Source organism: Acinonyx jubatus, chromosome A1, assembly GCF_027475565.1.
Source record: "Acinonyx jubatus isolate Ajub_Pintada_27869175 chromosome A1, VMU_Ajub_asm_v1.0, whole genome shotgun sequence".
Classification (NCBI taxonomy): Eukaryota; Metazoa; Chordata; class Mammalia; order Carnivora; family Felidae; genus Acinonyx; species Acinonyx jubatus.
This window is the reverse complement of record NC_069380.1, coordinates 224,228,361-224,245,031: the sequence shown is the minus strand read 5'-3', so window position 1 is coordinate 224,245,031 and position 16,671 is coordinate 224,228,361. Positions and strand designations below refer to the sequence as shown.

General features: G+C 46.5%; 1 protein-coding gene across 1 annotated transcript in view; it reads right to left on the bottom strand.

The window, feature by feature from the left end:
* The window catches only part of ANKH (ANKH inorganic pyrophosphate transport regulator), a 137,568-nt gene that overhangs the window by 56,063 nt on the left and 64,834 nt on the right, over nucleotides 1-16,671 (bottom strand). Inside the window, exon 2 of the mRNA XM_015068857.3 lies at nucleotides 543-759. Within this exon, the coding sequence (XP_014924343.1) occupies nucleotides 543-759 (217 nt within the window). The remainder of the gene's footprint in view (nucleotides 1-542; nucleotides 760-16,671) is intronic.

Below are 16,671 nucleotides of genomic sequence, written 5' to 3'. Positions count from 1 at the left end.
AAGGCAGAAGCAGGACTCGACCTCCCAAGCAAGTGCTTTTCCAAGGTCTCGGTGAAACCCGCACGCTAGTCGCTATATGTATGATGCGGCCTTTTTTCACGGAAAGAATGTTATGCCACAGTATTTAGTCTTGTCTTTGAATATGATTAGAATAACGAGGCCCTCAAATAAGTTAATTTTAATATGTTAAACAATCTCATTCGTTCTCTCTGCCGATGAGCATTAATCCTACATAACAACCGTTCTATTTTTCTGTTGAAGGTTGAGTCTCTGTAGTAACGTGTCTCTCTCAGGAAGCACAGGCCATTTCGTTGAACTGACGGAAATGACCTGCTCTCTGACCCAGGGTTTGGGAGTCAAGGAATTACAACAAGGGCTTCCCAGAGAAAACACATTTTCTTTTCTTGCGCTAGGAACACAAATTCCATTCCTTTCAGCCCTTGAAACTTTTCATGACAGATGTCTGGTAATTGCCAAAGAAATCGCGAATGTTCGAACCGATGGAAAGGAACAACAGACGACAGGGCGGTCGGCAGCCTTACCTATCAGGGTGTGGAAGACGGCGGCGATGGCACCGGCCACGACCATGCACAGGACAGCCTTGGTCCTGTCTCGCTTGCTGTTCACAAACACCAGCCCCACGTTTTTAAAGTCACTCATGGGACCCGTGAAGAACTTCATGAGTGAGTACGCCAGCCCGTAGCTGGCCAGCATTTCCACCGCATCTTCCTTAACAGCAGCAATGCCCCGGTTCAAGGCCTGTGGAGGGGGAAAGACAACCCACGTTAGAGATGTGGTGCCATCTCCCAGGAATCGTACTTCCAAGACGAAACTTGGCAGATACGTCTCTATAGAAACGCTAAGCAGCTTATGGGGTAAACCTCACTGTAATTTGATCACGGTTATTAGTTTTCATTTTCATCCCTATTAGCTTTGGTTTGAAATACCTTCTTGTAGGGGAGATCCCTGCCCGGTGGGGTTAAAGTCAGAGAGAAAAACCCAATAAGCTTTTTATGTTAATATCAGAAGATGATTCTAAGAAGTTTTGGTTAAAACCTCAACAGGTTACATTTTACTTGTAGGCTGAATCTCAATGACGGCGACAGGCATTCTGGAAATGAGTCAGCCACTTTGTAGGGGGGTGGGTGATGGTTTCTTTTTTTCTTTAAGGAAGGGGTGTGTGCGCATGCCCGCGTGTGCGTGACCACGCACGCGTGCATGTGCACCCATAACCTGAAAAACCGTCTACGTGTTATGGAGGTACCCTTCCTTGAACAGAGCGAATTCTATGTTATGAACAAAAGTATTGAAGGAACAGATTATATCCTTGATGGATGCTATTTACCCGATTCTTATTGTATTTGAGCTTGGAATGTGTTCCTGAACTCTGTCCAAACAAATATAAGAAAACCTTTAAACCAAATACCCTGGTTTTGGATATTGCTTGCTCAAGAAGTTGTGGTCACAGAATATTCTGATCATGTTAACCATCCTCCATGATGGACCCTCTGAGGTACCAGTGGCCTTGTCAGCATGGCATTTCCAAACTTACTTTCCCACCTGCTAGACAAATTACACCAGAGATTCTGGGAATGGATGTCTAGGTGGGGAGAATTTTTTATTGTTTATTTATTACTTATTTTTAAACGTGTACCTCTTTATTTTTGAGAGAGAAGAGAGAGAGAGCACGCACACAAATGGGGATGGGGCAGAGGGAGAGGGAGACACAGAATCTGAAGAAGGTTTCGGGCTCTGAGCTGTCAGCACAGGGCCCGATGTGGGGCTCAAACACACGATCCGTGAGATCATGACCTGAGCCTAAGTCCGATGCTCACCTGACTGAGGCACCCAGGCGTCCCCAGGTGGAGAGAAAATTTTTTAAAAATGTCACCAGGACATCACCTGCTCTTTAGGAACAGGAAATGTTAAGCAGGAGAGTCAGCTGTGTAGTTTTATACATATAGAAACAGATGTAGTAAAAGCGTGCACAGTAAGCTTCGATTGCCCAGCAGCTCTTTCAAAGAGGCATCGTCCACTTCCAAGAAAACTATCTTGAATAAACACATTGCCAGCCACAGGAATAGATAAAGAACCAGACCACCTTCCCCACCACTAAGGCTCTTCTGTTTCAGAGATCTTAGTTGATTTCATAACTGACCATTTGGGCCACTTGTCATTTCTCTTCCCCATGCTTTAAATTCCTGCCCTTATGTCTTAAATTCACCAATAAAGAATAAGCCCGTGAAACCCTGGATCCCCTCGCTTGACCCCAATAAAAGCAGAATCCCAGGCCCATGGATGCCGGCACGCTCCCCCTCTCCCCCCACATCTCGACCTCACTGGATAGCCTCAGGTGTGCCGTGCAATTTCCGGGTCTTGTAAGTAATAAACCTTTATATTTTCAAAGTTTCCTGATGGTTGTTGCTCAAGGGCGTCTTGCAATCATAATAAGATCCACAAGGGTGGGCCCAGTAGTAATACCGATTTTGAAAGGGGGAGAGGAGGTTCACTGGGACCCAGGTGAGTGCCTTCAAGGCATTTCTAGCCCCTGGCATTACTATCCATAGGCTGAGATCAGCACAAAACAATAGACTTTATTTTTTAGAGCAGTTTTTTTTTTTTTAATTTTTAACGTTTTTATTTATTTTTGAGACAGAGAGAGACAAAGCATGAACAGGGGAGGGTCAGAGAGAGGGAGACACAGAATCCAAAACAGGCTCCAGGCTCTGAGCTGTCAGCACAGAGCCCGACGCGGGGCTCGAACTCACAAACCGCGAGATCACGACCTGAGCCGAAGTCGGCCGCTTAACCGACTGAGCCACCCAGGCGCCCCTAGAGCAGTTTTAAGTTCACAGCAAAATGGAGCAGAATGTGCAGTTACTGTAGTCCCTTTGCCCCAACACACACGGCATCCCCCGCTATCATCCTGTGCCAGTGTGGTGCATTTTTACCATCCATGAACCTCCAATGATGCATCATTATCACTCAAAGCCCATAGTTTACATTAGAGTTCACACTTGGGCTGTACATGCTAGGGGTTTTGACAAATATATTTGCCTAATGCTGTGTATACACACACACACACACACACACACATATATGACACGTATCCATCATCATATAGTTGAACATTCTATGCAAAGCACTGTTAGCAAAAAAAAAAAAAAAGTATTTATAGGAAAATACCAACGTGTAAAATAGCTTTAGAAAAATCTAGGAGAAAAATATCTATTTGCTGTAGGAATTCAGTGCCATTCTTCTGACAAGGTTGGTATCATGTAAGCTAGTTTTTGAAACCTGTTTCCAATTATATGCCTAATCCTCTTTTCCTTTTTTCCCCCAATAATACCTTAAAATTTTCCATAAAAACCTTCTTAGCCTTTGTGGAACATACCTGCCATGATGCCTTCCTTAGAAAAAATCTCCCTTCTAGCAAAGCTGATGTAATACTTTAATACCCTAACGCAAAATAAAAATCAAGAAGTTCCTTGATAACAAATCCTGTGTTTAATAGCACATCTAGTCAGAGGGTCCTGTTATGTGTCACAATCTATCACTCGACAATCTCCCAAATTAAATTTTTTTTGGATTTCTGCAGTGGATGCTGTTGTGTGTCCTACTCAGACCCTCTTCTGGGTAGTGCACCTGTCCCTAGGTGCAGGAAGTTGGCCATTAATGGCTCAAAGCTGCCTCCCCCTCAGGGATAATTGCCCCCAGCCACTTTGGGTTAGAGGAGCCACACCAGAGCCCCAGGTGGCAAGCAGACAATGGCTGGCTGACACAGGGGTATGAAAAGATCAGGTCCCCTGCCGCAGGGTGGGGTTGCTCTGGATAGAAATCCAGAGCTCCCTGTGGGGTCGGGTGGAAGCTAGTCTCCAGTGGAGACAACCTCCTTGCTTACCTTCTCTCCCCTCCCTCCATGGCTCTCCTCCCCTCTCCCTGAGAGTGCTCGCCCAACAAATCACTTGCACAAGAATTCCCCAGCGTGAGTTCTGCTTCCAGAGACCCCCAACTTGGGATAGCTCTCATTATGTTTCCCTCAGACTTTGAGACCAGCGTACAGCTTATTCTTTTTTCTTCCCGTCCTTCCCAAAATCTATGGCTGGGAATTGTTCATTGTTTTATTGCTAAAAATGTTCGTTGACATTTAAACGATATATATTATTTAGCACAAGTTTAAAAAGCATACAGGAGGGCATGTAAATAATGTAGACTTAGACTTTTTTTTTAATGTGTCTTGTTGGCAAAATCTTATTCTGTTTTCAATTTTTTTTTACCGTTTGTTTATTTTTCAGAGCGAGAGACAGTGCGCGAGTGGGAAAGGGGCAGAGAGAGGGAGACACAGAATCCGAAGCAGGCTCCAGGCTCTGAGCTGTCAGCACAGAGCCAGACATGGGGCTCAAACTCAGGAACCACGAGATCATGACCTGAGCCGAAGTTGGACGCTTAACCGACTGAGCCACCCAGGCTCCCCGGCAAGGCTTCATTCTTTGCTAAAAAGACATCAGTCCTGGCTGGCGCGCCCACTGTCATGCTTTCTATTGCCACCAACAGTTCCTTGACAGAGTCCTAAATCTAGGGTTGAGGAGGTGACAGGCAGGGAGGGCACAGGGGACAACAGCTCTGTCAGCAAGACTGAGTGTGAACACCCCACTTAGGTCAACAATCACAGTAATTTGAGGAAAGCGCACAGGGTTTAGAGCCGCACAGACTTCGAGCTGGACGCGCCTGTATCACTTAACTACTGAGCGGCATTGGCCAAGGTACTTACTCTCGCCGAAACAACCCGGCTGATCTTAGTTTGGATGTAAGTGGTGTAGAGGACACCAGGCAGTGACTGGCCTAGAGAAGGCACTTCACACTTGTCTATTTTGTTTACCACTCTCTACCCGCCCCCTCACGACATCATAAACTCTCAGATGGCTGTTCAATGAATGAAGCATTTTCTACTAGGAACTTTAATGTTCCTATGAATTTTTATGAACTTAAAAAAATTGCATTTTGATGATAAGATGCTATTACTTGTAAGATATACCACTGATTCAACATTTTTCATGACCGCATTAAACGTACACAGAGAATGAAGAACATCCTAATTTCAAGAAACATGAAAACACAAGGAAAAGAGAACTTTACAGTTGAGGGCATGTGCTCTACTCATATCATTAGCCTTTTTATGGTTCCCATTTATCTCAAGTATTTCCCTCAATTTGTTCACATCCTAACTTCCTGATTTTCTTTTGATACCCCAGATAATGAGTTATATGGAGTCCATCAATCATTTCATGGAGTTTCTTCCCATACTTTTGGACTTGGCCATTCTTACCCATCCAGAGGTTGGGTAACTAACTAGAGTAACTAGAATGTTACTCTGGTTGATGGTTTCATTTGTACACTTACCTTTTAATCCTCCTGGAACTTAGGCAGTGAGATATGGCTCAAAATTCACTTTCTCGAAAATAGTTTCTTTCTTCACCACTGATTTGAACGAAATACCCACCGCCCACTTACTTGTGATGCGTTCTTTCCAGTAATTCATCCTTCCCTATCCTTCCACCGCCTGCTGTTGGCTTCACCTGTCTCAATTTGCTTACCCCGTTTTTCTTCAGAGCACATTCCTTACCCGACATTATATAATTTATTTGCTTTTTATCTGTCTTACTGTCTATCTTCTCCATTTGAATGTAAGCTCCAGGGCACAGAGAACTTTCTGTGGCTCACTATACATCCCCAGACATGCCACATGAGGGGATCACATGATAGGTAATCTCGGTAACTGTTTGAAAGAATGAAGTAAAACGAGGGGCTCCTGGGTGGCTCAGTTAAGCGTCCAACTCTTGCTTTTGGCTCAGATCATGATCTCACAGTTCATGAGTTCAAGTTCATGGGGCTCTGTGCTGACAGCATGGAGCCTGCTTGGGATTCTCTCTCTCTGCTCCTCCCCCACCTCCAAAATAAATAAATAAATAAACTTAAAAAAAAAGAATGAAGTAAAACATATAAAAGCAGTACAAGCACTTACTGGGCTAGGTACTGAAGAAACAAAGCATGCTAATGAACTAGGAGAAACTTATTCAGGACTAGACAAGGAAACCCCTCCAAGGAGGTGACAAATGGAGGCCGAAGAATAAGAACGAACCAGCTGGATGCAGAGCTGGAGGAAGCCCGTAGGCTGCAGGAGGGCTTGGTGTTTTAGGGAACAGAAAGGAGGCCAGTAAGAGTGGTGGGGAGGGGGATAAAGGGAGTTTGGGAAATTAGGCAACGCTGATGTCATTCCGGGTCATGGCGAGGAACAGGTGTTTTGTTCTAAGAGCAGTGGGAAGCCATTACAGGGTCTGAGCAGAGGGAGGACAGAGGCTCAGGCTGGCTATGCGGATGAGGGTGGACTGGAGAGGGAAGGGCAGAAGTTCAAAGCCAAGAGTCTGTGGTAATCCAAATAAGAGACAGCAATGGCTCAGGCCAGGGCGGGATAGTGGAAATGGGTAGAAGCAGATTGACTTGAGAGCTTTCTGGAGATAAAACAAACAGATCTAGTGAGGGACCACCTGGTGGGCATGAGGACAAGGGAGAAATCAAAGCCGACCACTGAGTTTTTTGGCTTGAGCCACTGGTCCTGTGGTGCACCTGTTTCCTGAGATGAAGAGACTGGGGAGGCGGGAAGGTTGGGGAAGGAAAAGCAAGAGCTCCATCTGGGTGTCCCCCCATTGGATTGGAGATGCCCATTAGAATTCCAAATGGACAAATCAGGTAAGGATGCTGGCTAGGTGAGTCTGGAGTCTACGGCAGACGTCTGGGCTGTGGACCCTCATTTGGAGGCCGTCAGTTACGGACGGTATTTAAAGGCAGGACCCTGAACGAAATAATCTAGATAGCCTATAGATAAAGAGGGGTCCAAGAGTCAGCCCTGGAGCACTCCAGAAATCCATTTAAACACATCCAGAAGGGGTCAAGCGCTCCATGTGCTACAGGTGCTGTAACTATACTGCAGTTCAGCATCAGTTTGCTTACAGGTACCGTTCTGGCCGGGGCCTTCCGAGTGCCGCTCTTATCTCCAGCCAAGACCGGGAAGAAGAGCTAGGTGCTACGGCTGGCAAGCAGACTTCAAGATGGTCTTGCAGTTCAGCTAAAGTGGTGTCTGAGTTGGCCTTGGGATGAACCAGACCTTGAGCCAGAATTCCGTCGTAACGACAGAGGTTCACCTGCTGTTTAAAGGCAAGTTCCTAAACCTTCATGAGCTTTCCACGGCAAAGACACTTCCCTTTAGATCAGGGCCAGGTCTAACAGGATTCCAACCGTTGTAAGTACAAAGCTGCCTTTCAATCACAGCCTGGTCCCGGTCCCAGATGGCCTGGCTCGGGGCCTTCCTCACACTTTCGATCCGTGGTCTCTGCACGGTGGACGTTCAGCAACATGGAATGTGTGACTTAAAAACGGGTCTGGGTCCAAAAGGCATTCAGTGGCTCCTTGGTGTCTTAGTATCTTCCCAGGGCCTGCCAGGTTCATGGTGTTCCGTTGCCTGATTTTTTTCCTCCCAGAAAGTTATCAAAACTACAGGATATTAAAAAGTAAAACACAAAAACAAAACAAAACAACCCCCAGGGAAATGGCTAACAAATCCCACATGTGATCTCCCTGATACCAACAGTCTTGGACCCTTAAACCCTAGAAGAGATGCTGACATTTTAAACTCAGGCTCTAGAGACCAGAAACATCTCTACACTGCAGACTGAGATTCTCAGACCGAGAGTCACCAACTCACCCCGATCCCGCAGTCATTTATGGCAATCGAACAGCAAGATTCCTTGCTAAGCATCTCTGTCCTGCCTCATTTCCTCTTACTCAGCAGAGAACCTCACCTCTTGCTTCAGCTGGAACATGAAATCCATCAGAAATGAGATTTCTTACTGCTTCTCTCCCTAAAACAAACCTCAACAAAACCTATCTGCCCAAACCCTTCCTCACCATTTCTGTCCTGTTACAATGGAAAGGCCAGTCTGACCAGGGTGACTATAGGACTATCGACCTGGGCTCTGCACTTAAGTCCCCTCTGACCTTGACAGGAGCCCCCATCTTCCTCTTGGGCTTGTCTGATCCTTTGCCACATGACTGGCTCTTTCCCGTCAACAGTTACGCACGCATAAGTGTTTTCCATCTTAAAAATAAGCCCTCTCTTGACTCCTCGCTTCTTCGAGTTACCACCTTCTTTCTTGCCTTCCTTTCATAGACAACTCCTAAAAAGTGTTACCTGCTTTCATCATTTCCACTTTTGTTCTTCCATTTACTCCTCAGCCTGTTAGAACACCAGCTGCAAAGGTGTAGGAACCTTATCCGTATCCCAGAACCACAGTCATAACATGGTCTGGTCATATTACAAGTGGTCAACCAACAATGGTTAGTTGAATGCACCTGCTGGGTCCTGTTTTCTGTCTTCTGCCCCCTTCCCTGCACACGCTCTTCTGCTAAACCAAACTGGCCCTTTTCTGTCCTGACCCTTCTGACCCCTCAGCGGATCGGACCCTGGTGCCACTCCCTCTTTGAAATGCCTCCCCCACCACTTGGCTTCAAGGGCATTGTGGTTTCCGGTTTTCTTCCTCTCTCTTCTGCCTCAGCTTTTCTCTCGGTGCTTTTCCATTTGTGGTCGCTTCAATATTGGTGTCCCAGGGGTTTGTCCGGGCCCCTCACCTCTTCTCACTCTTGCTCAGTGATTCCCACCCCCTCCAGTCCCAGACACTTTCTGTCTGCTCAGGATCCTCAGATCCATCCCTCTAGACTTCTTAGACTTCTCTTCGGCTCCAAACCCACTCATCTCCACTGAATGTCTCCCTGGCACCTCACATTCCACACTGCCAAAACTTGAGTTCAGCATCTATAGACTGTGGGCTCCTATAGACCCGCCTCCTCTCAGACTCCCGGTGTGAATGCATGCGCCCACCCGCAGGAGCGAGCTCCCCGGGTGCCTTTTATCCCTCACTTGCACAGATTTCTTGGTCCCATCCCTACTCCTTCCCCAGCCACGCTCCCCAGTCCAGTTCTCTCCAGCCCCAGTGCGATGCCTTGCGTCAAATCACCGATGGTCTTCCAGTCCCAAGCCATCCTCCCATCCTCTACACTGTGGTCAGATCGTAAAACTCCGAGTTACTGAATGTGCACTCAACGTGCTTCAGGGCTGCCCCCTGTACTTAGACCACGATGTCCACAAACATTGCTGTAAGTGTCTGCAACTGCGTCTGGCACATGGTGAGCCAGCATCCAATAAATATCCGGGCAGTGAGTGAACAAGTACAAAGGCCATTCATGATCTGATCCCGCTTGGCATTCCCTCTTGCCCTGTGTACTTCATGAAGCCTAAACTGATTGTAGTTTTCTGGATATACCACGCTCTCTCTCACCTAAGGGCCTCTGCTCGAGCTTTTTTTCCCTGCACAGAATCGCCTTTACCCCGTCCCACCCCACTCCCCTGGTAAACTTATCATCAGTTGAGGAATCACATTTTCTGGGAGGCTGTCCCTGGAGCCTACCCCCTCCTCTGTGCTCCACGGCGGCCTGCACGGCCCCTGGACCTCACGACTTCCCCCATCGGTGTGGACTGTGCTTGCCTGTTTACCAGACCACTTGCCTGTTCACCTGACTACTCGAGGCAGGGACAGGGCTCACCTGTCACCAGCCTTCCTCCATCCATTCAGCACATGCAGCACACGCTTGAAAATCCACAGGTGAACACATGAATGTTTATTTGCACGTACTTGTACGTGCATCACTTGTACGTCTAGCATGGTCACAAACAAACCCCTCCAGCTGTAGGTTTGGGTTTCTGGGTAAATGAAAACTATTTTTGGTAGAATCTACATAGTTAAAAGATGCAGACTGATGACCGTGGCTTGCACACAGCCTTGTAGTTCTGACATTTCTCAAGAGATGGGCAAGGCCTTCCCGTGTTATTTCTATTATGCCTCACGGGGCACCCAGTAGGCATCGGACAGAGGCTGGCCTGCTGAACTGCAGACACACGGACATAAACAGAAGGCAACCTCGGGCCACATAATTAGCCTCTTAAGTGTCAAGTTTAAGCAAAGATCTTTTTCCGGCTCCCTTCTTTCACATCCCGTGGATGTCATCTGGGATGTAGGACAAACTGTGCCTCTACAGAGGCAAATCCCGTAACAGAAGTTAGTTGCCATGAGAAGGAGATTAGGAGTTTAGAGTCAAAGGGCAAAAGAACCTCTGCCCGCAGCCTGGTGAAGCGGGAGAGGAACCGTGCCAAGAGCTGGGTGTGCCACAGACAGGTAACCGGAGTAGTAATCTCCAAATTTCGAACGATGGGGGCTTGAAGAGGCAACAAGGCGTCCAGAGAGAAGGCCACACGATTCCAGAAGTGCCAAGGCCCTGTCAGAACCTGACCTGAGAAGTGACATGCATGGCCACACGGTAAACCCATGATCATGTTGCTCATAAAGAAAGAGCTTTCAAATTCTTCTACAAACGGGTGTTGAGTCAGAAACTGGTATCATTCCCTAAAATAGCAAGAGATTATTACATGAAATGCTGAAATACCTACTTCTTTTTTTTTTTTCCTTTTGGTAAGGTGGATACTTCCTTCACTTGCCTCATCCTGGATTAGAAAAACAAATGGGACACTGGGCTAGGTCACAATTCTGTTTTGCTAGACTCATCGTTTTCATGAAAGACTTGGTCTATAGCTTCAATGACCCTGTTACACCTTTTACGACCCGAAGCAAACTCACAATTGTCGCGACAGATGCAGCTTAAAAATCCTCCTCAAACCCAGGGTCCTCAGACAATACGTGTTTGTGAAACTATGGAAAATTCAGAAGCATACGTGTAGGCCAAGCTACCTGTGGGAATAGCTTCTCTCGGTGGCATGGATAATCAGCATCCTTGGATTTCAGTCCTCTCAAAGAGTCTAGGTTCCTGTAATTTTCCACTGTTATTGTTCTGTTCGTCTGTATTTTAAAAAGTGGTTTGGGTTAAATTAGATCATTTGTCTTCCCGGTAATTTTCCAACCATGTTTTATTTTCCCAAGGATCTATATACCACTCTAAATGAGACACCCTCGCTCTGTTTAGCTGGCACTCCAGCCAAGAACCTGACACCCACACATGAGGTTGTGGTTTAAAGGGAGCTGCAGTAAAATGAAGCCTGGTCTGGTCTCGTTAAGCAGTCAAAGTCATTGCTCTGTGCAGTGCCCTCCACATTTAGTGCTTCCTGAAAACACACAGACAAGACGGGGCAAGTCCAAAATATGACACGGGCGTTCTCTGTCACTTCCCATGACTGCAGAAGAGTTTCTATAAAGAACAGAGACAAACTGTCAAGCAGGTATGAAGTGCGGCTAACTCAGTTTTCTCTTGTTGCTTTCTTCAAGAAAAAAGGTGAAAGAAAAAAGGCAGCAGAAAAAAACATTTTACTTTTTGGCCTCTCAACTGGAAACATGTTAGCTCGTTAAAAGATATACTTCAGGGGCGCCTGGGTGGCTCAGTTGGTGAAGCGTCCCGACTTCGGCTCAGATCATCATCTCGCCGTTCATGAGTTCAGGCCCCACGCCAGGCTCTGTGCTGACAGTTCAGAGCCTGGAGCCTGCTTCGGATTCTGCGTCTCCCTCTCGCTGCCCCCTCGCCCGCTGACACTCTGTCTGTCTCCCTCTCAAAAATAAACAAACATTAAAGAAAATAAAAAAAATAAATAAAAGATCTACTTTAGTGTCGTAGGACCCTCCTCAAATCATCTTGATCCTTCATTTAAAAACGAAGCTTCTTCACTTGGCTTAATTTAACTTCCATTCAAGATGGCGGCAGGCCGGACAAGGAAGAAATATTACTACAGGATTCTAGTGTGCTTAAAAACACCGAAGTTTCCTGTGCCATTTAACTACTTATTCCTCAGCTTGACCTCACATCTTTACTATTAGTAAAATTCCTATATTTCCTCCACTTGTTTATACTTATAAAGTTACATATGGTCCCCAGATGACGCTATTTCTTGATTAATACCTCAAGATTATATCCATTCCACTTCAGAGCTGAGTTTAAAATGCTTTTATATTTAAAAAAACCCCCACAACTCCATGAACAATAGGCTGGGATAAAAGGTCAACCCCGGGGTCTGGAAAGTCTGTTTGCTAGCCATCCATACTTTCTGCCTGTCTACATACATACCCTGCTGCCATGATCTTGCTCTGTCCCTGCTGGCATACACACGCTCTTCCTGCTTGCTGAAAGACTGTTCCCTTGATCGTTCTAGCACCTTAAACTTGTTTGAGGACCTTTGTGCAGCTCAGAAGCTCCACTCCTTTTTCTGACTCAGCTGCAACATTCAGAAGCATCACCCATCACCTTCCATTCCCGTCCAGTTTTTTTTTTTAATTTTTTAAATGTTTTATTTATTTTTGAGAGAGAGAGAGAGAGAGAGAGAGAGAGAGAGAGAGCGAGCGAGCATGAGTGGGGGAAGGGCAGAAAGAGGGAGATACAGAATTGGAAGCAGGCTCCAGGCTCTGTGCTGGAGCTTGAACTCACAAACTGTGAGACCATGACCTGAGCCGAAGTCGGACGCTAAACCCCTTAACCAACTGAGCCACCCAGGAAGGTGCCCCCATTCCCGTCCTTTTAAACGCATCTATACTAACAGAATAGAGAACGAGTGCCCATTTGCATTTGGACCTTATAAAACCCAATGAACATGATAATGATGATGATGGAAATATCCTAGCAGCTACCACTTACTGAGTGCTTGCTTTGTGCACATACGATTCCAAGATCGTTACTTCTCCCCACTGCTCTGTGACAGGGGCTCTGTTATTTCCCAGCTCACTGGTGGCGAGACTGGCACACGGGGAGGCTAAGTCACTTGTCCAGGGTGACACAGGGCTGGGAGAAGAGTCCTGACAGCTTAAGCTTGGGGCTATGATGCTAATCAATACTCCATCATACTGACACCAACCCTTCTTTCGCTCTGACTTAGATATTGCAGTTGGTGCCAAGGGCTGACGTGAACATCTGGATAAAGACCATTCTTATGAGAAATCCCCAAGATCCTTAGGTAAAGGTTGATTTTTACGTGGTAATGTGTAGCGAACATTACAAGGGTACAGGCGGAGGATGAACGGAGGGAGGTTAGCGTCACCATGTATCTGGGCCACGTCAAGAAAACGAGGGTAGCATGGCAGAGGGTACCAAGGAAACCTTCAAGCCCCTAGCACACGTGCCAGATCACAACACTCAGGTGCCGGCTCGACCTTCACCAGAGTGGCAGAAATGCCAAGAGGCTCTCGACGGTGGCCTCCTAGAGACATGGGCAAAGATGTTTATGGCTTCTTTTATACATAGGTTAATGCATCAGCCCAGGATCTTCAACCTTTCCAAGATCCTCACGCGCCTCTCAGCTGCGGGACGAACTCGTTCCGTGGGACGAACTTTCTCTGACTCGCCGTAGGTATTCATAGAGTGGCATGCACCAAGTTTGGTGAAAGATTTCTAAGGTTCTGGGCTTTGGATCTGGTCGTTTTTAGGAGGTGAGCGAGAGAGTAAAAGCTGGTCATCAAACACGCTAGTCTGTCCAGCCCACGGGTAATTCTATGCCAGTGCCGACACCCCCACATACCCAGTGCACACACTGAGAAAGGGATCCCAACAAGGAGGCAATGTTTAATCGAGATAAAGCTGTCCTCTGTGTTTGCCTCCTGTGGGCAAGCAAGGTTGCCATCACCTCCCCATGTCCCCACCGCTAGTGTTGGTTTCTCTTTTGAAATTTTATTTATTTTTGAGAGAGCGAGCGAGCGTACACGGGGGGAGGGGCGGAGAGAGGGAGAGAGAGAGAGAATCCCAAGCAGGCTCCGCTCTGTCAGCACAGAGCCCAAGGCGCGGCTCGAACCCACGAACCATGAAATCACGACCTGAGCTGAAATCAAGAGTTGGACGCTTAACTGACTGAGACACTCAGGTGCCCCTTGCTGTCCTTAGTTTAAATTACTGGTCTGATTTATGGTATCCCACATGAAGTATTATCGTCTCATCTGTTTTGAACACAATGCAGGACAGGACAAAGGCTATCGCTGTAGTACAAGCAAATCAGGAAAGAGTCAAAGGGTGTCCACAAGGGTAGCAGGGATTAAAGAATTATATACTACCCTGAATTTATTTTGTCTTCGCAACTATAACCACGTGTTATGCCTAACATTTTCCACCCAATATGATAAAGTAATGGGTTACAGAATAACGTGGATAAAAATCACAGTGTTTTGAAAATTTCAAGACTAAACCGAGAAGAACAAAATACATTTTTCTAACTTACTACTTCATACAAACAATGCATGAGAGAGTCAATGCCCATGCTCAGCCTTGTTCGATAAATCCAGATTCGCTGTAATTCAGGTTTTACACCTCTGGAAATCAGAGTAGTATGAAGAGTTGTCTCCTTCAGCCCTTTCACCTACATGCACGAGGGGGACAAAGGGGACCCAGTGAAAGGAGACATCTGTGCCCTTCTCCACTTGGCCTTCAGAGCCCTGGAAGGATGCCGTAGACACAGAGGCATCCTTGTTGATGGTGTGTTATAATTCATGCAGGCAACACTTATGGATCACGGGAAGAAGAGCCTCTTACATATGCAGTATGGTAGGCTTGAACGTGCCTTCATACATTATCTTATTGGCTTCTCTCACAAGGTTTTTAAACAATGTTTATTTTGGGGGGGCGGGAGGGACCGAGAGAGAGGGAGGGAGAATCCCAAACAGGCTCTGCACTGACAGTGGGGCTCAAACCCGCGAACCGTGAAATCATGACCTGGGCCCAAATCACGAGTTGGACGCTCACCCGACTGAGCCACCCAGGCACCCCCTCACAGCTGGTTTTATCCAACAATGCTGCAACAACAGGGCAAGTATTAAAACTTCCTGCTGTGTAGAAAAGGAAACCAAGGCTCAAGGAGATCCCAGGACTTGCCCAAGGTTCGTGGTTGGTGTATGATAGAGCTCAGAGGAGAAGGCAGTGAGACCATTAGCCCAGCGCTCTCTCGTCCCTCAAGGCTAGACTGAAAATGGCGCAGGGGTGGGGATGGGACACCTCTCTACTCTCAGCAAAGCAGGGAGGGAGTGGGTATGTCCTCATACAGAAATGTGTGATTACCTGTCCAGCCAGTTAACTACTGGAAATAATTATGACTGAAGGAAATCGTTATTTTTATGTAACGGCTATTTGGTTTGGGGAGTTGGAGAGCACGCATATAAAAGGTATGTGAGGTTGAGGTAAAACTTCTTGAGGCTTTTCTCTTTGAAAGGAGTCAAGAGCAGCCTGCTGGCATCGAGGGATGCCGCTGTCGGTGGCGAAGCACAGGCCCGATCGGCAGTCTGGGCAACAGACTACAAGGGAGCTTGGGAAGCTTCCGCGGAGATCCCTGTGAGTGCCTGGGAAGGGTTATCTATTCAAGGAGCACAGCCTCGGTCAAGGCCCCAGTGATTCCAAAGGGACAAATTTGTGATGTTGTCCCTTCGGACAGCGAGACAGTTGACTCTGGCAGCACCTGCCTCCAGAAAGTTCTACTGGTTGCCCCCAGTACTGTCAGTGGCTCTAGGGTATGGAATCTTCTGTATGTGGTGCGCTTGGGGTTTTTCCTCAATTTCTGTTCATCTTTCTGGCAGTGAAAGGGTAATGTAATTGTCCAGGTATAAACCGAGGACAGAGAGTGAAGGCTCCCCAAAGATGTGCTGCCCAAAAGGGGTTATCTAAGCCTTTGAAAATCCCCTGAGAGTTCCACTCAGAGCAGGGATTCCAAAGCCAGAAGCACTAGTATATAGGGCAACTGCTAAGTCTTAGCAGTTGAAAATGAAATTGTTTTATTTTATTAAAAATTTTTTCTAATGTCTATTTATTTTTGAAGTAGAGAGAGAGAGAGAGACAGACAGACAGACAGAGCATGAACAGGGGAGGGGCAGAGAGAGGGAGACACAGAATCTGAAGCAGGCTTCAGGCTCTGAGCTGGCAGTATAGAGCCCGATGCAGGACTCGAACCCACAAACCGGTTGTGAGATCAGAGCTGAAGTCAGACGCTTAACTGACTGAGCCACCCAGGCGCCCCTGAAATTGTTGTTTTAAACCATCATTTAGGAAAATATGAACATAAATGGATAGGAGAATGAAACTGCTTACTATATATTTATTATTTAAAAGTACAGTGTTGAGAAAAAAAAAAGAAAAGCCTGTTTCCTCTCTTTGTTTCTAATGGTACAGTCTTTGTCTTATTAGATTAGTAAGCTTATTAGACCAATATCAGACTAATAAACTGCCCCTCTCCCATCACAAAGAAACAAAACTATACAATTCTTGGCAATACATTCAACAAGGAGTATAGTTCCTAAATATAGAAAACCAAACAATTTTCCTGAAGTTCATAAACTAAGACCTGAATAAATGGAGAGGCAAGCTATGTTCCTTGATGACAAGACATAATTTTACAAACCTGTCAGAGGTCTTTCAGAATTCATGGGGTAAGTTTCACGGAGTTTCAGTTGAAATCCCAGTGATTTGAGGGGCGCCTTGGTGGCTCAGTTGGTTGAGCGTCCACTCTTGGTTTCGGCTCAGGTTATGATCTCACAGCTCATGGGTTCGAGCCCCGTGTCGGGCTCTGTGCTGACAACGCAGAGCCTGCTTGGGATTCTCTCT